General features: G+C 48.7%; 2 protein-coding genes across 2 annotated transcripts in view; both read left to right on the top strand.

The window, feature by feature from the left end:
• LOC149522384 (butyrophilin subfamily 1 member A1-like) overlaps positions 1-2,174 on the top strand; it is a 62,151-nt gene extending 59,977 nt beyond the window's left edge. The window contains exon 10 of the mRNA XM_089771082.1: positions 1,484-2,174. Coding sequence (XP_089627208.1) covers positions 1,484-2,028 — 545 coding nt within the window. The 3' untranslated portion in view covers positions 2,029-2,174. The remainder of the gene's footprint in view (positions 1-1,483) is intronic.
• A 4,641-nt stretch (positions 2,175-6,815) lies between these two features.
• LOC149522386 (butyrophilin subfamily 1 member A1-like) overlaps positions 6,816-27,241 on the top strand; it is a 35,205-nt gene continuing 14,779 nt past the window's right edge. The window contains exons 1-6 of the mRNA XM_089771081.1: positions 6,816-7,261; positions 7,367-7,483; positions 11,357-11,704; positions 12,523-12,804; positions 14,865-14,969; positions 16,509-16,529. Of these exons, the coding sequence (XP_089627207.1) occupies positions 7,207-7,261; positions 7,367-7,483; positions 11,357-11,704; positions 12,523-12,804; positions 14,865-14,969; positions 16,509-16,529 (928 nt within the window). The 5' untranslated portion in view covers positions 6,816-7,206. The remainder of the gene's footprint in view (positions 7,262-7,366; positions 7,484-11,356; positions 11,705-12,522; positions 12,805-14,864; positions 14,970-16,508; positions 16,530-27,241) is intronic.

A 27,241-nucleotide genomic window follows, 5' to 3' on the forward strand; every position in this document is an offset into this window, starting at 1 on the left:
CGGCATTTGTCTCTCCCCCACTCTGCCCCTTCTTGCTTCCCCTTTCTCCTCCTGCCCTGCCCCACTTCCCTCAGCACAAGCCCCTTTCCTCTCCCCCACCCCCATCCTGGTACCTGCCCCCTCCTCTCACATTTCCTCCACCTTCCCCTTAGTTCTCCCTGCCCCTCTCCCTCTGCCCCCAGATCCTGCATCCCTCATCCCCCTCTAGTCCCTGGTACCAGCCCCTCTGGTCACTGCTCCTCTGCCTCCCTGAGGCCCCTCTCTGCCTTCACCTCCGTCAGAATCACAGAACTGGCAGAGACCTCGAGAGTCATCGAGTCCAGTCCCCGGCCCTCACGGCAGGGCCAAGCACCATCCAGACCATCCCTGACAGGTGTGTGTCCAACCTGCTCTTCAATAGCCCCAGGGATGGAGACTCCACAACCCCCCCCCCCCCCCCAGGCAACTTATTCCAGTGTCTCACCCGGACAAGCAGGAAGTTTTTCCTGGTGTCCAACCTAAACCTCCCTTGCTGCAGTTTGAGCCCATTGCTGCTTGTCCTGCCCTCAGAGGCCAAGGGGAACAATTTCCCCCCCTCCTCCTTGTGACACCCTTTCAGGTACCTGAAAATCACTCTCATGTCCCCTCTCAGTCTGCTCCTTTCCAAACCAAACAAGCCCAATTCCTCCAGCCTCCCCTCCTAGCTCATGTTCTCTCGACCTTGCATCGTTCTTGTTGCTCTTCTCTGGACCCTCCAATTTCTCCTCCTCTCTCCTGAAATGTGGGGCCCAGAACTGGACACAAGACTCCAGCTGAGGCCTGATCAGCGCAGGGCAGAGCAGAAGGACGACTCCTCGTGTCTCGCTCACAGCGCTCCTGGGAATCTGCCTCCCTGGGGCCTGCCCTTCCCTTTGCCCCTCGGCCTGCCTGGGGTCTCCTCCCTGGGCCCCCCTTTGGGTCCTGTGGTGTAGGCCCCACCCCATCTCTGCCGCACTGGTGCCCACATCTCCTCCCCCCTCTGCCTCCCTAGGGCCTGCCCTTCCCCACACCCCTCTGTCTGCCCCTCTGCTCCCTTCCTCCCCCTCTGCCCTCTGGTGTCCACCCCTCCCTCTGCCCTCCTTGCATCTGCCCCTCCACCCAGCCCCCCAGGGGACTGCCCCTTCCCTCACCCCTCTGTCCCCTTGTGCCTGCTCCTCTTGTCCCACATTGGCCCTATGGTTGCTCCCTCCCCTCCACTCCTCCCCCTCTGCCCCATCATCTGCCCCTCCCCCTTCCTCTCCCAGCATTACCCTGCCCCTCCCCCCACTGTCAGCTTGCCGCCCCTCCCCCGCTCCTCCTGCCCTTTTCCCGCTCTGTGTCTCCTCACGGGCAGAGGGGCCTGACTCCCCTCAGGTAATAACCCCCCCCCCCGCACACAGCGATTAACGGGGGGGGCAGGTTAATTTCCCCCTTAGCCCAGAGACCCGCCCCTGCCCTGGCCCTGACTCTGTGACTCTCTCCCCAGTGGACGTGACGCTGGATCCAGACACGGCTCATCCCAACCTCGTCCTGTCTGAGGATCGGAAACGTGTGAGACACAGAAATAGGCGCCAGGATCTGCCCGAAACCCCCGAGAGATTTGAGAAATATCCCATTGTGCTGGGCGCCGAGGGGTTCGCAGGCGGGAGGCGTTACTGGGAGGTGGAGGTGGGAGACAAGACCGAGTGGGCTCTGGGGGTCTGCAGGGAATCTGTGAGCAGGAAGGGGTGGGTCGCACTCTCACCTGGGAATGGATACTGGGCCGTGTGGCTGAGGAACGGGGGATACAAGGCCATCACCTCCCCCTCCACCCCCCTCCCCGTGAGCGCCAGGCCCAGCCGGGTGGGGGTTTTCCTGGACTACGAGGCGGGCGAGGTCTCGTTTTACAATGTGACTGACAGGTCCCATCTCTTCACCTTCACCGACACCTTCTCTGGGACGCTGCACCCCTATTTCTACACTGGTTACAACGCGGCTCCCCTGACCATCTGCCCGGTGCCGGCCCAGGCGGGAGGGGATCCCTGCCCCTGACAGTGACCCCGCGGCACCGACTGGCCCCTCCCAGCGCTGCGGCTCTTCCCCCAGGGCAGGGCCGGTTACTGCAGGTACCTGGATGTTTTGTGCCAACCGGTCGCTGCCCCTTTCCCTTTGCAACTGGAGCCTCCAGTGGAAAACCGGACACCTGGCAGCCCAGCCCAGGCTGGTGAATGGGACCCCCTGGCTGGAAGGAGCCCAGGCTGCTTTTCCCCCCTGACCCAGGTTTGCTCCACCCCAGCACAGGGTGAAACTGGTAAGAAACATGGCCAGACAGCGGGTGGGGTTTGCTGCCCTCACCTTGCCCCGTCCCCTGCCCCAGATGAGGGGGGAGGGGACTTTCACTCCTGTCAGAGTGTTCTACTGCTGTGAAATCTCAGTGTCAAATATGAAAGAAAAAACATCTTCTAATTTAGAAACTGTTGTTGTTGTAACAAGGTGTCAGCACAAGAACATTTTCCTTTATAGTTCAACAGCTTTTTATTAAAAATCTATTTTTAGAAATGGAATTTTGACCCTTTTCTTCCCTCATGTCTATATGGATATTCAGTTTCCTCCTACCCCAACATGAGGCCACAGCAGCCTCTGCTCACTGGAGCATGCACCTCTCACCTCTGCGGAGGTGGGGGGCGGGGGTGGGTGGAGAATTTTTTTTTTTTGCAGCTGCACAAGTGCACGCCTTAGAGGGAATCCTGCCCAGCACTTTGCAGCGCTGTCCCTCAGCTCATGTAGACCACCCCTTTGACAGCAGGATGTGTCACTATGGGCCAGGGTAGGCAAGGCTGAGCTGGTTATTGCGAAGGCCACGAAGAGATTTACGTGTCCTCGGAACACGTCCTGCTGTCAAAGGGATGGTCTACATGAGCTGAAGGACACCGGTGCAAAGTGCTGGGCAGGATTCCCTCTAAGGCGTGCATTTGTGCAGCTGCACAAAAAAAAATTTTCCACCCACCCCCGCCCCCCACCTCCGCAGAGGTGAGAGGTGCATGCTCCAGTGAGCAGAGGCTGCTGTGGCCTCATGTTGGGGTAGGAGGAAACTGAAGGCCTGGTCTGGAGGCTGGGGCCTGTGTTGAGGCCACATGGGGGCAGCCGATCAGGGCCTGCTTCAGCCATGTGGTGAGGGGGCCAGTGCCTGCTGTAGGATGGGGGAGGTCTCCAATGGGGAACCAGGAGCTGCTGCATGGCGGGGGGCCAGGGCCTGATCTGATGGGAGGACAGGGCATGTCACATGATGGGGGAGCTGCTCCAGGAGGGAGCCAGAGTCTGCGATGTGGTGGTGATGGTGGGGGGGGGGGGGTGTTTTTCCAGCAGGGAGCCAGGCTATGTTGCATGGGGTGGGGGTGGGTGGACCAGGGTCTGCCACATGGCAGGGGAGCTACTCCAGTGAGGATCCAGGGCCTGCTGCATGTTGGGGGCTGCTCTGTGGGGGAGAGGGGGATCAGGGCCCATTCTGGCAGCCAGGGCCCTGGTCCAGTGGCTGGAGGCCTGCACTGAGGTCATGTGTTGCTCGGGGAGGGGGAGAGGAGGGGGGGAGGGAGGCTGCTACGTGGTGTGAGGCCAGATCTGTTCCGGCAGCCGGTCTGCTCCCTGGCCTAGTTCCAGCCCTTCCCCACGGCTGGAGCCAGGCTGTGGTGTGGCTGCTCCTGGGGCTGCCCCCTCCCGTACCTCTCTTTCTCCCCACAGAGCCCCCTTACCCCCAACCGTCCCCGCTCCAGGTGGGGGCTCACAGCCAGCTCCCTGAGGGGCAGCCTGGGGCTTTCCTTGCCCTGCACACAGGCTGCCTAGGGAGCAACATGGTGTGTGGGGAGGAGGGGTACTAGCTGGAAGAGTTTCTCAGAGAGCCACGCGACTGGTGGGTGCCATGGTGGCACCCATCTACACACGCCATGCCCTCATTGCTGGCACACAAGACAAAACTCACTCCGCTCCTGGATGAAAAAACTCAGAGGGATACTGGTACCCAGGTAAACAGGCTGCTAGTGCTGTTAGCTACTCCCCTTATGGAGATGGTTCACCTACAGGGCTGGGAGAGCTCTCTGCCAGCAGCCCTGCCGTGGCCACGCTGCCACGTTAAAGCGCTGTCTCGGTAGCACTTTTTAAACCCTTAGACCACGTCTACACTAGGAAACTATTTTGAAATAATGAAATTCGACTTAAGAACTCGAATTTCTCCTCTCAGAGCCGCTGGCCCCCAACCGTCTCCCCGCCAACCCTCTCCCCCAGGTGATCTCTTATTAATGCAGTTTCATTCCCACTGGAGTGTGAGCAAATGCTGGGGGGAGGGAGAAGGTTTAGGGCTGGGAGCGTGGGGGTGGTACCAGAGTCAGGTGGGTGCAGGTGGCCCAGGGCAGGGGGCTAGAAGTGTTGGGGGGCACCAGAGTTGCGGGTGTAGGTGGCTCAGTGCAGAGGATTGAGGGGGCACTCAGGGCAGGGGGTTGTGGGTGAGGAGCTCAGTGCTGGGACCACTTGCACTGCCTGGCTGCCGTAGCAGTGGGGCTGGCCGGGCGGTGAGACCACGCTGCTGGAGCAGCAGGGCTGGAGCCTGTGTGCTGGCAGCCTCCAGAGCCCCCGCCTCAGTCAGCCAGTCTCTGACCAGGAGGCAGCCCCAGGGTGCACCAGCTTCTCCGGCGACTGCTGTCCCTGTGGGTGCTCGGCTTCAGGTGCTGGTGCATCCTGGTGCTGGCGATGGGAGATTTTTCCTAGCAGGGCCCTGCCATGCCGCACATGCACAACGATTCTCTGTGGTACCACAGTTGTCTGTTGACTGTGCATGTGCTGTGACCCATGTAGACTGGAGCTTTTAATGGGAATTCACTATGGGCCGGGTCGCTAGTCTGACCAGACTATTTGGGGTTTGTCCTCCACCCTGGACACAGCAATGCAGAGCCAGGAATGCAAGGTGGATGTTTCCCTGGCTGAAATGAGCAACGCCCTTGGCTCGAGCTGGCATGATGTGGGGCTCCATTGGCGGGACTCAGCTGGGGCGAGGGGCTTGAATAGGGCAGCTCTGTTGATGACCCCAGCTGGGAAGGAGGGACTGGTGTAGGGGGCTCTGTTGGCGGGGGGCTCAGCTGCAGAGGAGGTTTTAGCGCAGGGCAGCTCTGTTGAGGGGCTGAGCTGGTGAAGAGGGTGGAGCAGGAGAGCTCCATTGCGGGGGGCTCAGCTCAAAGTTGGGGCTGGTGGGGGGGGCTCTGTTGGGGGTCCCATATGGGAGGGAAAAGCTGGTGCAGGGGGCTCAGATGGGGAGCTCGGATGGGGGGAGGGCTCTGTCAGAGGGGTTGGCTGGAGGGGAGGGGCTGGGGAGCTGAGCTGGGAAAGAAGCTGGTGTGAGGGGACTCTTTTGGTGGGGGACTGTGCCAGAGGGGAGGAGTCTGTTGGGGGAAGGGCTGAGCCAAGGCTGGAGCAGGGGAGCTCTGTTGGGCGAGGCCCTGGAGCTGGGATGAGGGGAACCACATAAGCCACAACATCAGGAGCTCATGCAACTGCCCATCCTCAAATATGGTATTTGCTGGCCGTGCCCCTCCGCCGTGTACATTGGCCAAACTGGACAATCTCTGCCACGAGGGATAAAAAGACACAAATCAGAAATGGTCTGTGATGGGCGGCCGGGGCAGAAGGGTTAAGCCCTGCATCCCGCACCCAAGCAGTGGGGGCGGGGTGTCTGTTTCCCGTTCAGTTTATTACATTCAGCTAAATCAGGGAGAGGAGCCTGTGGATTCATTTCGGGACTCAGGCGCCGGAGCAGCGGGGCGCCTGTCAGCGCAGACACGCGGGGGCGGCCGGGCCGGGCTGTTTCTTTAAGCGAAGAGGGGAAGCGCCCCACGTGACCGGGTTTGAAAGTTACAAAGTCACTTTCACTTTCCATCAAGCGGCCGCCGCCCGCCGAGCGCTGCAGCCATCGGGGCGCGCTGCGAAAATGCAGGAAAAGCCCCGAGAAGCGCCGCGGGGGGCCGGTGGCCGGGAGTAGGGAGCAGCTCGGCTCGGGGGGGGGCAGCCCGGGGACATGTCGCTGCCCCAGCCACGGGCCTGGCGCCTGGCCGCACCCGCCCGATTTTAAGGTTCAGAGACGATCCCCCGGGACAGGTGCGTTTTGCTTCGGAGAAAAGCGGCTTCAAACCTTTAACGCGCGGTGCCCGGGCAGCTGGTTGGGACACAAGGGCTGAAAACCCCCCGGATCGATCGCTTCGCTCCGTCGGGAAACCGCAGAACTTCTGCGTCCTGGGGATTCCGGTCACACCGCGCCGGTTGCTTGCAGGGCCGAGTCTCACAGGAGACTTCCAGCTTCTTGAACTAGGGATCTGTGTCCTTTGCATTGTAGTCAGGATGAGTGCGCCCTGCACGGTTATCGGGGGAGATTTGTAACCAATAACTTCCGGTGTCTTGAATGCTGGTAATTCACTGAACAAAGCCAGTTTTCCGCCTCCAGACTGGGGAGATGAATCCTTTTGCTTTTGTAAAAACTAAAATCCTGCTCAGAATTAATAAAAAGAGAAAACTGCAGCGTGTTTATTTTCTTTCCGAAATCAGTGGGAACTAAGGATGTGCCTAATTCTGATCACTGGGTAGGGCCATACTAGAAAGGTGAAATGTACACCTTGTGTAACAGGTCATTTCCCTCTGTATGCAAAGCCACTTAAGGAGCAATATCATAAGGAAACCTGTAAGAGTACAGCTATTCAAACGTGGTGTGAAATATTATTTTATGTTTTTCTCTTGTGTAAAACACTTGGCTTATTTTTAAATTTTAATCATATTACTAAACAAATTTAGATTTTAGGTTCTTTTTTTAAGTTTTCTGTTTTTCTCCCTTTTTTCTATTTCAAAAGGATAAGAAATGGGTGAATAAAATGTTTTTATTCTGCTTGATTAGGCTTTCTCACTTTGAATCAATTTGATTTTTTTTTCATTTAGCATCAATTTAATTGAAAAATCAGTTTTAAAAAAGAGTTCTAAGAGTGGTGGCAGTCACTAGCTAAGCGCCTGGAACCAGAAGGGCTCTGCCAGTTTTTGAAAGCTGTAGCCTCTTCTGCAGGTGTGGAGAAAATATTTTCTTCATTTCAATGTACCCAGCTAGCTCAGTTCTATGACTCATCCATTCACTGATAAGAAGGGAGCTGGGAGCAGGAAAAAGTAGGAAAGTTGGTTTTCATCTTCCAGCCAATCAATAATAACAAGATGAGATCTACTTTCCCTAACATTTTGAAGGACCTGGTGACCAGACACAAATCAGGTCAGTTCACTGACTACAGATAATAGTTCCTCGTCTAGCAGATCAGATTTAACTGCAAAATATGTTTTGCTAAAGCATTTTTCTCTTCTCTGTCCCCTTGCCCAGATCATGTGACAGTGAAGATGAAGGTTCTTTCATTCTGTAGTAGCTCTGCTGTCAGCTCCTGTCTGCCTGGTTTGATCATTTTCTTCATTACGTATCACATTCAGAAGCTGGAATCAGGTAGGAATCCCAGTTCTCCTCCTGCTGCTTATAGGATCTGTCTTATCATAATCTCATCTATATTTTGAAGAGTTTGTTTGTGCAAAATAGTCATACTCCACAATTACCTACAGATACCAAACTTTGCATAAACTATCCTGCCACTTAAATTAGCTGAATGCACTACTTTTTACACTGGGATATGCTGGGTGAAAGTTTTACATCAGTATTTCTCAAAGTGGTTTGCAAACCCACTCTGGGGGGGGGGGGGGGGGAGAGTAGCCCAGTGTGGCATAGCGGGGTGCCGTCTGCTCTGTAACCCGGGGTCCCCCTGCGCTGTGATGTGAGATTCTCACTGACTCATCCAAATGTGGATTAACCCAGACACCTAGGCTTAACCTCCCAGGGAGAGAGACAAAGGCAGGGAGGCAGAGACCAACACCAGGTTTAGGGTGAAGGGGCAGTGGCAGTGGGGCTGGAACCATGAGGGAGACAGACTGAGGTTGCTGGCTGGGAAACAGGAGGGAGTGAGCCTAAATGGGGGCCTGGAGGTCTAGGAAGGGTGATGGACCATCCTAACACAAAGGATCTGAGGCATCCTGGCCCAGACTCCTGTAGCAAAATCACGTCTGTGCCATGCTGTATCCTGGAGAAGCAATAAACCCTCCGTTCTACTGGCTGGTGAAGTCTGTTCTTGCTGCTACGGGGTGCAGTGTCAGGGAAACCCCGACTGTGTCGTCACACCCAGTACCAGCTTTCTCAGTGGGTCTGTGGACCACCTTGAGAAACACTATTTTAAATAATTATTCTTTTTCATCATGTCTATTATGATTAGAGTTCACAAATATCTGCTAACAAAACTAATATTGAGTCACTATTCTATACAACTGTCATTTTAGTGCAAAGAAAATGTGTTACAAATCACAAAATAATTCAAATTAGTTATAGAAAGAATAGTGGAAGCTTTACAAGTTCTCATTCATATTTATGAGGTACAGTAATTGTTCAATAAAATGATTACTGTTTGAAGTTGAAATCCTACCAATTTAAAACAGTTCTTTTACTTCCTTTTTGCAAGCACATTAATAAATATTTCTATTCTGTATATTTCAGTTCTTGAGCTTTTCTATAAGTGTAATCTACGCAAAATAACTTTGCCTTGTCAAGGAAGGGCCTCGCTTGCAAGTGATGTATAAATCATGCCTATTCCACTGCTTTGTACAAAATTGGGTAGTGGGGACAAAAAGTAACTGAAACAAACCAGACAAAACCCCCTTGCACCAGATTCCAGATTGAATCAGTATCAGTAAAGACTAGGGGAACGTCTACACTGCAACACTATTTCAAAATAACTAACTCTTTCAAAATAGCGTAATCTACATCTACACAGCAGGGAGTTATTCTGAAATCATGTCAAAACACTGTCAAGCAGGAGGACTTCTTACTCAAACTCCTGTAACCCTCATTGCATGAGGAATAAGGAAAGTCAGAGAAAGAGGGCTCTATTTTGAAATAAGTGCTGTGTCAAACTCAAAATAAGCTACACAAATTGAGCTAAGCCCTGCAGTGTAGACACACCCTAAGGCTGCACTTCTTCACCACCCCATCAAAAGGAATAATTCTCCACCGGGTGCTTCTGAGGTAACTTCCTTTGTCTATGCAGGTACTTTATAGCACCTTAATATCTGAGTATCAGGCGGCTGGGCCATGCCTAGATGCCTCCCCTCAGGGACCATCCCCCCCCCCCGGGCCACAGACACACACTCCCTGCCTGTGTCTACACTGGCACCCTTTTCCGGAAAAGGGATGCAGATGAGACAAGTCAGAATTGCAAATGCAGTGGGGATTTACATTTTCCCTGCTTCATTTGCATAAACATGGCTGCCACTTTTTTCCGGCTCGGGGCTTTGCTGGCAAAAAGCGCCAGTCTAGACAGAGATCTTTCGGAAAATAAAGCCTTTTCTGAAAGGTCCCTTATTCCTGATTTTAAGAGGAATAAGGGACCTTTTGGAAAAGGCTTTATTTATAAATTCCCCGCTGCATTTGCAATTCTGACTTGTCTCATCTGCATCCCTTTTCCGGAAAAGGGTGCCAGTGTAGACACAGTCCTTCTGTCTCTACAAATTACCATAGACCAGTAGGGGTCATGCACAGCACACTACTGCAACCAGTGAATGCCAAACCAGAGCGGATCCAGGGCCACAAAAGTGTACAGCCCCCCCACTACATCTCACCAGGCCCCCCTGTGCAGTCATGGGGCATTTCAAACTGATGTCAATCAGGGGTCTCCAACCTTTTTAACGGGATCACTTTTTCAATTTCAGTGCAATGTAAGCTCCATCTCCAACCCAGATACCCTTGCTTGGCTTCCTTCCTCCCCTTCTCTGAGGCCCTGCCCCTGCTCCGCCCCTCTGCCGAGGCCTCACCCTTCTCACTCCCTCCCCCTTTCTCCCCGAATCTCATTCACTTTCACCAGGCTGGGGTAGAAGGTTGGGGTGCAGGCTCTGGGCTTCAGCCAAGGGGTTCGGAGTGTAGGAGGGGGCACCCTGAAGGTAGCAAAGAGGGGTGGGTTCCGGAGTGGCCATGGGGAAAGGGCATTTGCTTGGGGAATGCAGGGTTGGGGGCTTGAGTTCCTCCCCCCAGTCCACCCTGGGGCAGCTGGGCAGCCAACACAGGCTGCCCCAGGGATGGAGCTGGGTCCCACATTAGGAAGGCAGGATAAGGGATGCTCTGAAGTTAGGGTGGTGGGGTGGGTTCTGGAGGGGCCATGGGGATAGGGCACTTACCTGGGGAAGACAGGATTGTGGGCTGGAGTCCACCCACCATGGAAGAACCTGACACCAGGGATGGAGCAGTGGGGTTAAGTCAGGCTTTCTCCTGGCCTGGCCTGCGCCCCTCCTGAAAGCGGCTGGCATGGACGGCAGTGGCTCCATATGCTGCCCCTCATCGCCAGGCACCAACCCCACAGCTTCTGCTAACCATGGTTCCCCGTCATTGATCAATGGGAGCTGCAGGAGCAGTGTCCCCTGCCCTGACTTTCTCAGGGGCTACAGGGACGTGCCAGCGACCTCCAGCAGCACAATTACCACAGGGGTAATCACTCCAGCCATGGCAGGTCAGGCATTTTACTCAAAGGATTAAATGTAAGTGTACAAGAGAAATGAAAAGGATGAAATGCACAGACCAGTCAAACCCAAAATAACCCATTTTGCAAGCAGTAAAAGTAATAACAGCCCCCACATGTGTGTTGGGTCGGGAGCTGAGAGGGAAGGACTGTGTGAGTGTGAGTGTGAGTGTGAGTGTGAGTGTGAGTGTGTGAGAGAGAGAGAGAGAGAGAGAGAGAGAGAGACACACACAGTAAGTGAATGACACATTTGCATTGCCAAGCTCCCTCCGTCCCCTTCTCTCTGTGAGAAGACAGGGTACAGAAGTGGGGGAGGAGGAACACCCTGACAGCAGCCCTCCCTCTTCTCACTCCTGCACAGCAAACAGGAGACTTCTGGGGGCAGCTCCAGGGCAGAGGGAAGGAGCAGCATGACAGCGGATGGAGGGGCAACTGAAGGGCCAAAACTTGACACCCTCTTGGCCAGACCAGTCAGGATCCCCTGTCAGAGACTCCAAGATCCACCGGTAGATCCCGATTGACTGGTTGGTGACCACTGATGTACAGGGAGTTATCCGTGACACCCACACCTGAGCTGGATGGTCACTTTCTACTACAAATGACTTTTCCAGTTGCTTGTTTTGCTAAATTTCAAATTTTCATGTTGAAAATTTGAGTTGCAGGTCTCTGTCCCAGGCTGAATTTTTTGAAAATGTGAAGCTATTGAATCAGTCGTTAATATTTTTTTCTCCTCTGAGCTTGTTCTCTTTTTGATTTGATGTGTTTCACAGCCGAGTTCACAGTGCTGGGTCCTGCTCACCCTGTCACGGCCACTGTGGGTCAGGCCATTCAATTACCCTGTCACCTGTCCCCCAGGATGAGCGCTGAGAACATGGAAGTGAGATGGTTCCGGTCGGAGTTCTTTTCCTTTGTGCACCTGTATCAGGATGGGAAGGATGAATATGAGCAGCAGATTCCCGACTATCAGGGAAGGACGGAGTTTTTGAAAGCTGGTCTCGCAGAGGGCAATGTGTCCTTGCGGATTCTTAATGTCAGACCAATGGATAGAGGACAGTATCGCTGTTTTGTTCGAGATGGTACTTTGTACGAAGAAGCCCTGTTGGAACTGAAGGTAGCAGGTCAGTAGCTCCTGTCTGTATTATATTAGTATCGTCTGCAGTTTTTATTCCTTGCTACTGCAACAACTATGACCTAGCAACTTGTGAATTGTTTAACATACCATGTTACAACCACATTCAAATCCTTTCCATAATATGCAGACAACTTTCCCAGTGTTTGGTTACAGACATTTTCAGAATGGCCAGGAGTCTTCCTGGGCCAAAATAAATTCTTAATTGACATCACAAGGAGGAGTGCTTTGTTAGGAGGTTAAGGACTTCTGAACAAAGAAGGTCTTCCAGTTCCTCTGCTGTCGTTTTATGGATACATGGCCCAGGTGACATTGCCAAGTTTATATGGTCTTCTGCTCTGGTCACGACTGGTTGTAATTTAGGGGTGCAGTCAAAATCAGCTACAGTTTTCTGATTGGCTGAGGCCATACAATGGTAATGGATGAGTTGTGTATTTATCACTCCTATTTATAGCTGAGCACTGGTCCCCTTCTGCTCTGACAATTTCGCTGAGGGGCCAGGTAGTTTTATTTAAACAAAAGAAAAAGAAAAACATCCATCCAGTACGCTGGCCATCAGAAGTGTTTAAATGAAGTGGTCGGGTTTCAACACTCAGGTACTCTTGTGATTCAGTGAAATCATTATAAATACTTGTTGACCTGTTTTCCCCTGTCTAAGTGTTGGGAATACAGAGATTCTGGTTTTCATTTGTTCCATCTGCATGAGTAAGTGATCTCAAATGAGAACAAGGGAGCCACAATCTAGTCCCCATCCCCTGTGTTTGTAAGTTCACTCTTGGAATTGACACGTTTGTTGTTTTCCTGTAGTTTTAGGCTCCAGTCCTCTCATCTCTGTTCAGGGTCACCAGGATGGAGGAATCCGGGTAGTTTGTCAGTCAGCTGGTTGGTACCCAGAGCCTGAGGTGCTGTGGAGAGATCACATCGGGCACCTTTTAACATCACTGTCAGAAGCAAAATCTCAAGTGGATAACGATTTGTTTAGAACTGAAAGCTCTATTATTATGAGAGAACAAGCAAACCAAAGCTTGTCTTGTTGTATCAGGAACACCTTTCTCAATCAAGAAAAGGAATCAACAATTTATATAGCAGGTCAGTTACTTTCCCTACCCCACACTTACATTACCACTACTAGAAACAAAACAAAACACAAAAACATTGAAAACTCTGTAGTGCATATTTTACAATCTACATGCACACAAAGAAGTTTGGCAGGGGGAGGCTGATATCTTCACAGGGTCACTATTCAGTCAATTTCATTATCTAACTTTTGGATCAGTCCGTTGGAGATGATGTCCATCTGTTTGCACTTGGAGAAGAAGATGATGTCTCTTTGTATCTGTGCAAGTTTCTTCATGGAGTTGATGGATTTCCACTTCATACGACTAAATCAGGGGTGGGCAAGATACCTCTTGTGGGCCAAGCCACCAGATCTGGCCTCCAGGCCCCTCTGCTGAGATCTCAGGCACACATCAGCTGCTGTTTTAAAAACAGGGCAGCACTGTGTGAGTCTCTACTCTGGGGGGAGAGGCCTTGGGTGATCTCCCCACCCCCAGCCCAATCCTCAGCTCCTATTGGCCAGACACAACCAGCCAATAGGAGTTGAAAGACTGGCCTTGGGACTGGAGGTAATATAAGGCTCTTTCCTCTCCCAGGGTATGTCTACACAACAGCATCATTTTGGAGTAACGGCCATTACTTTGAAATAAAAATGTGAGCATCCGCACAGCAGTTCTGTTATTTTGAAATAATTTCAAAATAACGGACGGCTTATTACAATTTCCAAATTAAGCGTGCAGTGCAGACGTGCCCCAGATCTGTGAGCCACATGGAGGGAGCAGCTGCAGTTTTGAGTGATGTGGGACTGCAGCAGACAGGTAGCCCAGCCTGCCTAGGGGGTGCTGCAGGGCTGTTGGCCAGGAGACACTTAGATAAGTGCCTCCCAGCCAGAGCCTGCCTCTGGCACCCCTGTCCCTCCTGCACCCCAACTCCCTCCGCTAGGTCACCATCCAAACCCCCTGCACCAGGTCACAACTCACTCCCACATCCTGTACCCCCTATTATATCTCTCCCCTGGGCAGAATGCTCTCCTGCACCCCATAGCCCCTCCCTGACCCTGAACTCCATTCCCTGCCCCAGATCATAACCGCATCTTTCACTCAAGCTCCCTCTCAATACCCACACCATTTCCTGTACCCCAGTCCCAGACCCCGTGTGCCCTTCTGCACCAAACCTCCATCCTAGACCCCACATCTCCCCCACAGATGAGTGTGGCCCTTGATCCATGGCAATTAAAAAACAGGAGGAAGAGCCACCTTTGGAGATACTTGGAGACCCTTTTGAAATGTAATGGTGATCTATGTTTGGGTCCTGACCCATAGGTTGGGAACCCCCTCCCGCCCGATAATGCGGACCCTGCCCCCACCAATGACGCGGACCTATGTTTTAATCTCTATAGAAATCCGTGCAACTTTTCTACCATTCAAAACAAGATAATGGACTACTGTTTTTTCTACATTTTGTTCCTTTGGTTTCCTGAGCAACGGGTAACTCCAGCTAGTAACTCATAAGGGATCTTGTGCAAAAGGATTTTTTTGAACAAAATGACCCCGTCTACACTGCTTTATTTTTTTTCTTCTCACAAAAACCTTTTCTGCAATAAAGAGACTTTGCAAATGACAGTGCAAGAAATGCTAATGAGCGCTTCGTTTGCATTGCCTCTACCGACAAAATGATTCTGTCTAGATGTAGCCTAAAGGCCAGATTACTTGCTGGGATAACTCCACTGAATGGTCAACAGAGTTTTATAGGCAGAAAATTTGCCTCTGAGCTCTATGAACAATTTAGGTGCTGTGGTGTGATTTGTATTAGGGCAAATCTCAAGTGTACAACTATCTGTTTGAAACAAGTAAAAAACTGTTCTTATCACTCTCAGATAAATCCGTACTGATAAATGCTCACAGATCAACCAATGCTTAAGCTCTGTTGGTTGGCGTTATTTTAAAGTCAATGTCTGGCTTTTTTAAAAATCTAGTGCAGGTGAACTCCTGCTTTCCCCCTTATCTCATGCAACTCCTGTTATATTTATGTGCAATAATTTTTTTCACCCCGGCTTCCAAACTGATGCATGTCCTGGGTTTTCTGTTTCTCAGATTCCTTTTTCCCGAGGGCAAGTCCCTGGATGGTGGCTCTCATTGTGATCCTGCTGGTTTTGTTTGGTTTCATGGGCCTCATTGCTTATCTGTTTAAACTAAAAGGTAAATATCACAGGGGAGAATGTCTGAAATTAATGAGAAATTGTCTGTTAGTAAATTAAAAAAGGGAGGATGGGACATTTCACACTCGGCCAAGTGAGGGAAGCACGAAGCTGCACTGCCCTGCCCTCAGCAGCACAGGGAAGGATCCGTTACCAAGGTTTCCCCTTGTTTCAGGGAGCAGTGATCCTCATCTTCCCTTTGTGACAGGTTCGCTCATAGGGGTCTCCCTGGGGCTATCACCCAATGTGCATTTTGTCCAGCCAGATATAACAGTCAGTACATTCCCAAAGCTCCCAGCAAAGTGAATGGGAACAAGTAACATACAAGGAAGCCGTGTTGGGCGCTAAGGGTGAGCTTTTTACAGGTGTTTGGACATCTAATACCAATTGTAATAAACCTGATTACTGTTAAAAATCTGCCCCTCCTTCCATAGGGAATTCAGAACTTTCCAAGCTATAAGGCCTTGAAAATAAACCGTTACTTTTTGATACTTCACTCTAGCGTAGACACAAAATGAGTAGAATGTGAATGAAATGTTTCATTATTTTCCAGTTTATAGGAATTCAAGAGGGTGTGTCTAAACCCCCTCAATGGAGCCATGTAGATTAGGCTGATTGGCAGAGGGAAATGAATCCGCGATTTAAATAATTGCGGCTTCATTTAAATTTAAATGGCTGCCACGCTGAGCCATCAAACAGCTGATGAGCTGTTTGTCGACTCAGCGAGCTAGTCTGGACACTCCCGCACCGACCTGAAAGCCCTTTATCGACCTCCCTGTTATGCCTCGTAGGATGAGGTTTACTGGGGAGATCGATAAAGGGCTTTCATGTCAACAGGGGACCGTCTAGACATTTTAAAAATAAATCCAGAGGAGGCTGAGCCTGGTGAATTTCTACTCACCTGCTGCAATGTTGCTATGTTCCCCCTTTGTTCTGGGGGACAGTGATTTGCATCAGCCCATTAATAGGCACCAAGAACTTCTTCCCCAGAACTATGTTGATTAAACTGACTGCAGCACGTGGAAGAAGCAGGAGCAGAGCAGCCAAACCACTGCCCAGTCTCCACCCTTTTCTGCCCCTGCCCGCTCCACCTGTTCAGTTATTCCCCCTCCATCCCAATGATCTTGGGAACTGGGAAAGGCCCTTTTCCCTCCTCTGGCAGGTGAATGTTGGGTGTGATTTGTATTAGGGGAGCAGCTTGTGATTCCATGTATAGTTACAAAGAAACTGGTACAAGACCCAGTCTGATAAATGTTGTCCCCATAGGTGTAATGTGGAAAAGTGAGATGCAGTAGAAAATAGGGGTTTGAACATCAATAAAGCCTCTGCCTAAACTTGAGTATTGACAATAGTGTAAAAGTATCACGTACGATATGAGGAAGTAAAAACATTCTCCTCTTGGTGTTGACAGCAAGAAACCCATCAAAGACCCATGAATTGTAGACAGTCAGTGCTTAACATTCACAGAAGTCAGACAGCCATGTAAAAATGGGAAAATATCCTAACGACAACTTATATTTATTTCTGTTTATTTTTTTAGGTGATCGGGATACAAAAATTGGTAAGTGTTGTGCTCTTTCTTCCGATGAGGAAAACTTTTATATAAATATGTCCCTTTCTTAAGTGTGTCTCTTAATTTATTTTGGGTGGAGTATTCTAACCATAAAAAGATGAAATCTTTGCCATTGACTTCAGTACATCTAGGTTCAAGAACTAAATGCACATTCCACCAAAACAATAATAATGATAATTTGCAGGCCAAGAATACCACTCTTTGGACTCTCGGATCTCGTAGCAAAGCCAGTGTGCGAGATGTAAGGAAGTAGGACTAGGGTCTAGTGGCTAGATATTTAAAGATGGCTGGTCAGCAAACTCTCACTAAAATCAGTTAGGTTCCCAAATGTATTGAATAATTGGGCCCGAATTCCATAAGGAATTAAACTTTCCAAATTGTAAATGCTTGAAAATAATCAGTTATTGTTGGATACTGAACTCTAGGGGTATGTCTACACTACCACCCTAGTTCGAACTAGGGTGGTTAATGCAGTCATAGGGAGTTGCAAATGAATCCTGGGATTTGAATTTCCCGGGCTTCATTTGCATGATGCCGGGCGGCGCCATTTTTAAATGTCCGCTAATGCGGACTCCGTGCCCACGGCTACACACGGCACGAACTAGCTAGTTCGGACTAGGCTTCCTAATCTGAACTAGCTGTATGCATCATGGAACGAGGTGTACAGCTAGTTCGAATTAGGAAGCCTAGTCCGAACTAGCTAGTTCGTGTCGCGTGTAGCCGCGGGCACAGAGTCCGCACTAGCGGACATTTAAAAATGGCGCCGCCCAGCATCATGCAAATGAAGCCCGGGAAATTCAAATCCCGGGCTTCATTTGCAACTCCTTATGACTACATTAACCACCCTACTTTGAACTAGGGTGGCTAGTGTAGACATACCCCTAGAGTTCAGTATGTGAAAAAAATGTGAAAAAACGTTTAATCATTTTCAAAGTTCTAGAATTTCTGAAATTCTGAAATTTTTGAAATCTGAGATTCTGAAAACTCCATTCCCTGAAAATATTCAAAATTACCTTTTGTTTATCTCTATTTGCTTTATTTACTGTGATTAGGGAGATATCTTGGAAATATTTAGTTCAAATTTTCTCTTAGTTGAGCTTTGCCTTTGAAGTAGTTTGCTGCTCTTGTTAATGTTTATATTTAACAATAATTAAAAGAAAACAACAATAAGCTTAAAATCACAAGACACGCCAGACATCATGAAGTGATAATTCAGCATGGAGGTAATAGGAAGCCCCAGACTTTAAAATGTATCTTCTGTGAGGGTAAAATTTACCTAGTCTTGGAGGCAACATGAAGCCGGAAGCCAGGAGGACTCTGTGCCCCAATGTCCTTCCACTCTTCTGACAAGTAAATAGTGTGGTCAGAATTGGATCATGCTACAGGCTACGTGTATCTTTATTTCGGGAGCCTTTATTTCATTTCATTTTAAAAATAAATCCAGAGGAGAGTGAACCTGGTGAATTATACTTGCCTCCTTTGGTCCAGGAGACAGTGATCTGCATCAGCCTGTTAATAGGCACCGAGAACTTCTCCCCCTGGTACTGTATCGGTTACACTGACTGGAGCATGTAGAGGAGGCAGAAGCAGAGCAGCCAAACCCCTGCCCGCTCCCCATCCTCGTCTGCCTCCTCCCTCTCCATCTATTCATTTATTCCCTGCTCCATGCCAGTGCGCTGAGGGAACAAGGAAAGGGCATTTTCCCTCCTCTGGCAGGTGAATGTTGGGTGTGATTTGTATTAGGGGAGCAATTTGTGGTTCCATTTATTGTTACAAAAAGCTGGGATGAGACCCAGTCTCATAAATGCTGTCCCCGTAGGTGTACTCTGGAAAAGTGAGATGCACTAGAAAATTGGGGTTTGAATAGCAATGAAGCCTCTGCCTAAACTTGAGTATTGACAATAATGTAGAGCAGAACGTAAGAGATGGAGAAAGTAAAAACCTTCTGATCTTGGTGTTGACAGCAAGAAACCCATCAAAAACCCATGAATTGTAGACAGTCAGTGCTTAACGTTCACAGAAGTGAGACAGCCCATGTAAAAATGGGAAAATGCTCCTACTTACAACTTATATGTATTTCTGTTTATTTTTTAGTTGATCGGGATACAAAAATTGGTAAGTGTTGTGTTCTTTCCTCCAATGAGGAAAACTTTTGTATAATTGTGTCCCCTCATAAGGGTGTCTATTAATTTGTATATTATTTTGTGGGGAGCATTTTAATCATAAAAAGATTAAATATTTTCCATTGATTTCAATGCGTGAAGGTTCAGCCACTACATTCACATTCCACCAAAACAATAATGCTGATAATCTGAGGTCCAGGAAAACCACTCATTAGACCCTCTGTGCTCTTGGCAAAGCTGACGGGAATGTGTGAGAGATAAGGAAGCAGGACTAAGCTCTAGTGGCTAGATTGTTATAGATGGTTGTTCAGCGAACTGTCACTAAAATCAATTACGTTCCTAAATGTGTTGAATAATTGGGCCCCAATTCCATAAGAAATTCCAAGCTTTCCACATTGTAAATGCTTGAAAATAATCCATTACTCCTGGACTCTGAAATGTAGTATAGCCACGTAGGTTAGTAAAACATGAATGAAATATTTGTGATCCAGTTGCTATGTACAGAAGCTATTGCCCTCTGGAAAAGGTGCCTCAAACACAGGATTACTATCAGTACATACTACCTCCCAGGTATTTTAAATACCACCGCCTACGCACTCAGCAGAACCTTATTTTTTTTACCACAACCCCCAACAAGAAGTTCCCCCTGTATTTCTTCAGAGTGGGCATAGAAAAAAGATCCCTGGGAGATGCCCTGATATTCAAAAAGAGCCATCATTTGCTCCATGCCACCCCCATCCCCCGATTCCCCTTCTCCACAGAACAATACACGCAATAAGAACGGACAGAGCAAAGATCATACTTATAGCCCCTTCTTGGCCCAAGCAGTCCTTCCTCAACTGGATGGCCATATTCTCCCCAATGGCTCTACTGCAGAGCCCGAACCTATTATACCAAACAGGGCTCCAAATTCAGCCTCCGCAATTACCCAGGCTTCACCTCAAAGCCTGGTATCTAGATGGCTTTCAGAGTTAGAGCGCCAGTGCTTGGAACAAGTACAGAATGTGCTACTGCATAGCAGGGCTATGTCTACTCAAAAACCATATGCCCACAAATGGTCACAATTTGTCAGATGGGCCACATCATGCAACATTCCACCTGAGGTGGCCCCGTTACCTTCCTCCCTCCAATATCTCCTGCACTTAAAACAATCCCATCTTTCCAGGAGAGCGATTAAGGTCCACCTGGCAGGGATCACAACTTTCCACACACAAATAGACGTGCTACCAGATTAGTCCATCCAATGACAAAATGGTTCCTGAAGGGCCTCCAGGCCCTGTACCCCGACGTGGCTCCCACAGCTGAGCCATGGGATTTGCACTTGGTTCTTAACACATTTACTAAACGACCATTCAAGCCCATGGCCACATGCTCCCTGCTTTACTTTTTGGTGAAGACTGCCTTTCTAGTGGTCGTTACTTCCGCCAGGTGTGTGGGAGAAATAGTGGCACTAATGGCTGACTCCCAGATACCATTTTTTTCAAAGACAAGGTAACCCTACGTACTCATCCCGAATTCCTACCTAACAGTCACTCTTCTTTCCATATACATCAGACCATTCAGCTCCCAGTATATTTTCCCAACCCTCACACCAATCAGTTTGAAGCAAAAATGCGTCCCCTCAACTTCCGCAGGGCACTTTCCTTTTATATACCTAGAGCAAAGCCCTTCAGATCCTCACCTAGACAAGGGACGGGCAAAAGGGCCTCTGTGGGCTGGATCCGGGCTGCCGAGCAGATGGAACCAGCCCACGGAGGCCCTGCTGCTCCCCCTCCAGGCCACTTAGAGTCTGGGGGCCAGGAGACCAAGGGCAGGAGACCTTCTCCGCTCTGCCCCCACCCCGTGAGCAGTGCCTGGTGCTTCAAAGCACCACATGCTCCTGGCAGGGTGGGAGGAGGCTTTGTGCACTTCCCCACCCCCAGGCCCTAATTGGCCTTGGGGTAGAGGGGTGCAGGAAGTCTCCTTCCATGCCTGGGGCATGGCTCATAGAAGGAACTTAGGGTGCAGGCAAAGGCCAATCTTTATCGGGGGTGGGGAACCTGGAAATACCTTGGCCCCACCCCCTTCCACTTGATGCTCCACCCCTTCCAGTGCAGCCCAGGACCACTTCAAAAATTTCTGAAGTGGCCCCTAGCAAAAAATTATTGCCCACCCTGACCTAAACTGTTTATTCTACTAGCAGAACATAATAAGGGAAGGGATATATCATCTGAGAGACTCTCCCACTGGATTTTTGGACTGCATCAGAAAATGCTATGAACATAACCAACAAAATCCCGGGAGCCTGAACTACAACCTCTTACTACAGCACCGCCAGCACTGAGTAAACCGCTGGCACCATCTAAGGCCTGCTATAAGACTAAAAAAAGACAGTTGCATCTCCTACCTAATCCATAACTAGCAACCTTTTTTCCAGCTCTGTCTTCTCCATCGCCACTGGCACCATCTTCACTGGCACCAGTGTGTGGTGTTACCTACCCTGACAGGAGATATTACAGATCAATCTCCTCTCTCTCCCCAGTGCCGCACCACTTATCTCGAGTTCTAGCACCTCGACAGATATCACTATCTCCTCCTTCCTCTGGAGGATCAGTGAGATCCCCTAGATCTCCCACATTATCAGCACACGCTGTCTGTCATGACAATTGTAGGAGTACCCTTTCCTCTAGACACTCTTCTCTCACAAGATCCTACTGTGAGCATCGTAGACGTAGATACTACTGTGATCACCCGCCCCATTGGGCTACACGATATAATCACTCACCAACTTATAGGAGACATTGGTCCCCATGTTTCATGCACGATTGCACTGGCTGTCCTCCATATACATACCATGGAGGCACAATATCCACAAACAAGTGGATGGTGGTCATGTCCCTCAAGTGTTGGACCGACCCACATAACTTACCAACAGGAGTACCCTTCCACCGAGATCAGTCCGCCATACAGATACCTCCCTACTTTGATGGAGAGCGCATTTGGATGGTCACCTTGTACAGGGCCTGTGGTCGACCAAAGAAACCTTGTTCCACATCGGTTTCTTAGAACTGAGAGCAGTATTCAGCATGTACAACCACTTCTCTACACTTCTCTACAACAATATGATGACAATGTATTACATAAATCGTCAGGGAGGTGCCCGATCCCATTCCCTGTGCACCAAGGCAATTCACCTATGGAATTGGTGCATCCACCACAAGGTGACACTGGTAGCATCATACTTACCTGGCATCAACAATGTGTCAGCTGATACACTGAGCAGACATTTTGTGATAGACCACGATTGGGGACTGCACCATCACTTTCTTCAGCCCATCTTCTGCCATGGGGGGTTTCTCTTTTCTTCACATGAGAAAGCCAAAGGCCCTCAGTACTTCTCCAGGGCTGGAGTGGGGCTAGGATTGCTAGGAGTTGCCTTTCTCCTCAATTGAGACTTTCCCCTATTCTATGCCTTTCCCCAACCTCACTAATCCAGAGAGTCCTTGAGAAGATCAACAGGAACAGGGCAGTAGTAATATTTATAGCCTCCTTATGGGCCCATCAAACGTGGTTTCCCTATCTCTCTCAGATCTCTCCTCATCCACATCAATCTTCTGCATAATGTAGACATGACCTTAGAGCCAGGCCTCTTACCAGTGAGTGTAGGATCAAACACTAAATGCGTAAGTTGTATCACTAACAGAATAGTACAGCAAACACTTTAACTGTCTGTCACGAATGGGAGGGATAATAATCTTTTCTGGGTGTTCCAGCCATTCAGTTAACTAAAGTCTTTTCACAGTGATTAACTCTTGAAACATAACTCTAATTGTCTTGCTTGTAAGTGTTAAAGCCATAGACAATGGGTCCTAGAAAGTCTCCAGGTATGCTACGGAAGCAGGAAGTGAGTCGGCAGGAGGCCAGAAGAGCCAATGGAAATAGAGTGTGGGATCTTTTAATTGGAAGCAGTGACCTTCCTTTTCCTGTCTTTGTGTGACCAGAGCAGACCTTGTCAAACATGAATTGAGCCAGGGAGCAGGGAATGGAGGGTTCAGTGACATCCATGTCTAGGGAAGGACTAAATTTTGGAACAGTAGGTATGTGAGTAGAACAAGAAAGGTTTAGTCAGACAGAGTCAGACCGAATCAGACACTATAACTTTCCTAAAGGAATCTCAGGGAAACAATTTTCTGTGATTTCTCTCCCCCCCCCACACACACTTTTTTCTCCCATTACTCTGTAACACGTAGAAACCAAGCAGTGTTTCAGCAAGAATGTTTTCTCTCTGTTGTTGTTAATGGAAATAGCTTTAAGACCATGATCTTACTCCTGTGTCCTAGAAGGCAGGAGATTCTCTGTGCACATACCTAAGACTGCAAAGCCAAAATACTAGGAGGGATCAGTTTTCCAAGCTCTCTCCAGAGGGAGGGTTAAAGAGCCTGAGGGTAGCCCACAGGAAGAATTTCCAAATGTGTCTTCCTGAATTTTCAAAGGGTTTTTGCATTTGTTGCTGGCAGCAATACCAATCCAGGGCCACGGAATCTTTGATCTTGGAGAGTTTTCAGACAGAAGCCTTTAATGGCAGGATATTTCAAGGTCCCAATCCCTGCTGGCTGCTCAACAACTGCATTATAACCAGCATATCAAAGTAGATCAGAAATGCCGGTTTATAGAGCGTGCTGGTTGGGGGGGGGGGGGGGGGAACGAGTAGGGGTACAGGATAAGATCTTTTATTGGACGGATCATTTTAAGTCTTGATATTGCATTCTGTTCATACCTAAAGCTCCCAGCAAAGTGATTGAGAACACGTAATGAGCAAAGAAGCAGTTCTGGGATATAAGGGCTAGTTTATTAAAGGTATTTGAACACCTAATGCCAATTGAAATCAGTGGGAGTAAGGACCTTAAATAGCTTGAAATTCTGGCCATAATTCCACAGGGAACTCAACATTTTTAGAATGATAAATCTATTCTATTTTGAAAATAATCTATTCTATTTTGATACTTCAGCTTAGAGTAGACACAAATTTAATAAAATGTTTAATCATTTTCAAAGTTCTAGAATTTCTGAAATCTGAAATTGTGAAATCTCCATTCACTGAAAATATTCAAAATTACTGTTTGTTTATCTCTATTTGCTTTATTTACTGTGATGAGTGAGATATCTTGAAAATATTTCGTTCAAATTTTCTGTTAATTGAGCTTTGATTTGAGGTAGTTTACTGGTTTAATTAATGTTTATAATTAACAGTAATTAAGAAGACAACAATAAGATTAAAATCACAAGACATGCCAGACATAATGAACTGAACAATTCAGTATGGAGGTAATGGGAAGCCACAAATCTTTAAAATGTATCGTCTGTGAGGGTGAAATTCACCGTGTGCTGGAGGCAACATGAAGCGGGAAGCCAGGAGGACTCTGTGGCCCAATGTCCTTCCACTCTTCTGACAAGTAAATAGTTTGGTCAGAATTGGATCATGTTACAGCCCACGTGTACCTTTATTTCGGGAGCCGTTATTTAATTTCATTTTAAAAATAAATCCAGAGGAGACTGAACCTGGTGAATTATATTCGCCTGCTGCAGGGTTGCTAAGTTCATCCTTTGATCCGGGAGACAGTGATCTGCGTCAGCCCATTAATAGGCACCAAGGACTTCTCCCCTGGAACTGGATCAAATAAATTGACTGGAGCATGTGGAGGAGGCAGAAGCAGAGTAGCCAAACCCCTGTCTGCTCCCCATCCTCTTCTGACTCCTCCCGCCCCATCTATTCAGTTATTTCCTGCTCCATGCCAGCGGGCTTAGGGAATGAGGAAAGGCCCTTCTCCCTCCTCTGGCAGGTGAATGTTGGGTGTGATTTGTATTAGGAGAGCAGTTTGTGGTTGAATTTATTGTTACAAAAAACTGGGATGAGACCTAGTCTCATAAATGCTGTCCCCGTAGGTGTAATCTGGAAAAGTGAGATGCAGTAGAAAATTGGGGTTTGAATAGCAATGAAGCCTCTGCCTAAACTTGAGTATTGACAGTAGTGTAGAGCAGAACGTAAAAGATGGAGAAAGTAAAAACCTTCTCCTCTTAGTGTTGACAGCAAGAAACCTATCGAAGACCCATAAATTGTAGACAATCAGTGCTTAACGTTCCCAGAAGTCAGACAGCCATGTAAAAATGAGAAAATGCTCCTAACAACAACTTATCTTTATTTCTGTTTATTTTTTTAGTTGATCGGGATAGAAAAATTGGTAAGTGTTGTGTTCTTTCCTCCAATGGGGAAACCTTTTGTATAATTATGTCCCCTTATAAAGGTGTTTTTTAATTTGTGTATTATTTTGTGGGGAATATTTTAATCTTAAAAGATTAAATATTTTCCATTGATTTCAATGCATGTAGGTTCAAGCACTAAATGCACATTCCACCAAAACAATAATTCTGATAATCTGAGGTTCAGGAATACCACTGTTTGGACCCTTGGCACTCTTGGCAAATCCGAGGAGAATGCACGAGAGATAAGGAAGCAGGACAAAGCTCTAGTGGCTAGGTTGTTATAGATGTTTGTTCAGTAAACTCACTCATTAAAATCAGTTAGGTTTCTAAATGTGTTGAATAATTGAGCTCAAATTTCATAAGAAAGTCCAAGCTTTCCAAATTGTAAATGCTTGAAAATAATCCGTTACTCTAGGACTCTGAAGTATAATATAGCCACATGAGTTTGTAAAACATGAATGAAATGTTTGTGATCCAGTTGCTATGTACAGAAGCTATTGCCCTCTGGAAAAGGTGCCTCAAACACAGGATTACTATCAGTACATACTACCTCCCAGGTATTTTAAATACCACCGCCTACGCACTCAGCAGAACCCTACTTCAAAAGCAAAAGTGACCGATGAGTGACAGCGCTGTCAACAATCTACTGTCACTGGGACTATCCTCAGAGAGACCGTTTCAGAGTTAGAGCGCCAGTGCTTGGAACAAGTACAGAATGTGCTACTACATAGCAGGGCTACGTCTACTCAAAAAATGCATATGCCCAGAAATGGTCACAATTTGTCAGATGGGCCACATCACGTAACATTCCACTTGAGGTGGCCCCGTTACCTTCCTCCCTCCAATATCTCCTGCACTTAAAACAATCCCATCTTTCCAGGAGTGCGATTAAGGTCCACCTGGCAGCGATCACAACTTTCCACACAAAAATAGACGATGCTACCAGATTAGTCCATCCAGTGATGAAATGGTTCCTGAAGGGCCTCCAGGCCCTGCACCCCGACGTGGCTCCCACAGCTGAGCCATGGGATTTGCACTTGGTTCTTAACACAGTTACTAAACGACCATTCAAGCCCATGGCCACATGCTCCCTGCTTCACTTTTTGGTGAAGACTGCCTTTCTAGTGGTCGTTACTTCCGCCAGGTGTGTGGGAGAAATAGTGGCGCTAATGGCTGACCCCCCAGATACCATTTTTTTCAAAGACAAGGTAACCCTACGTACTCATCCTGAATTCCTACCTAACAGTCACTCTTCTTTCCATATACATCAGACCATTCAGCTCCCAGTATATTTTCCCAACCCTCACACCAATCAGTTTGAAGCAAAAATGCATCCCCTCAACTTCCGCAGGGCACTTTCCTTTTATATATCTAGAGCAAAGCCCTTCAGATCCTCACCTAGACAAGGGCCTCTGTGGGCTGGATCTGGCCCGCCAAGTGGGTAGATCCAGTGCACAGAGGCCTTGCTGCTCCCTGCCCCCAGGCCAATTAAGGTCTGGGGGCAGAAGACCACGTGAAGCCTTCTCCGCTCTGCCCCCACCCCGTGAGCAGTGCCTGGTGCTTCAAAGCACCACATGGTCCTGGCAGGGTGGGTAGAGGCTTCGTGCACTTCCCCACCCCCAGCCCTAATTGGCCCAGGGGTATAGGGAGGTGCAGGAAGTCTCCTCCCACGCCTGGGGCATGGCTCACAGAAGGAACTTAGGGTGGGGTCAAAGGCCAGTCTTTATCGGGGGTGGGGAACCTGGAAATACCTTGGCCCCACCCCCTTCCACTTGATGCTCCACCCCTTCCAGTGGAGCCCAGGACCACTTCAAAAATTTCCGAAGTGGCCCCTGGCAAAAAATTATTGCCCACCCTGACCTAAACTGTTTATTCTACTGGCAGAACATAATAAGGGAAGGGATATATCATCTGAGAGACTCTCCCACTGGATTTTTGGACTGCATCAGAAAATGCTATGAACATAACCAACAAAATCCAGGGAGCCTGAACTACAACCTCTTACTACAGCACCACCAGCACTAAGTAAACCACTGGCACCATCTAAGGCCTGCTGTAAGACTAACAACAGGACAGCTTGAAACCTTTCCAAAGGGCAAAAATTGCACTGTCCATCAATTAGGCCATTATGGAGGTGGCCAATGAAAAATGGCAGATCCCACTCTCCATCTCACCTACTAACAAAAGGGCCAATAAAAAGAATTTCATCCCTGCCAAGGGCACGAACTTTCTTTTTTCTCATCCCCAGACAAATTCCCTGGTGGTCGACATAGCACAACCGGGGGCTAAAGTGCCGCAATACAAGAACGCCACAGCAGGCAAAGAGAGCAAACGCTT

The sequence above is a fragment of the Pelodiscus sinensis genome, chromosome 19, assembly GCF_052426305.1.
Source record: "Pelodiscus sinensis isolate ZL-2025 chromosome 19, ASM5242630v1, whole genome shotgun sequence".
Lineage (NCBI taxonomy): Eukaryota > Metazoa > Chordata > Testudines > Trionychidae > Pelodiscus > Pelodiscus sinensis.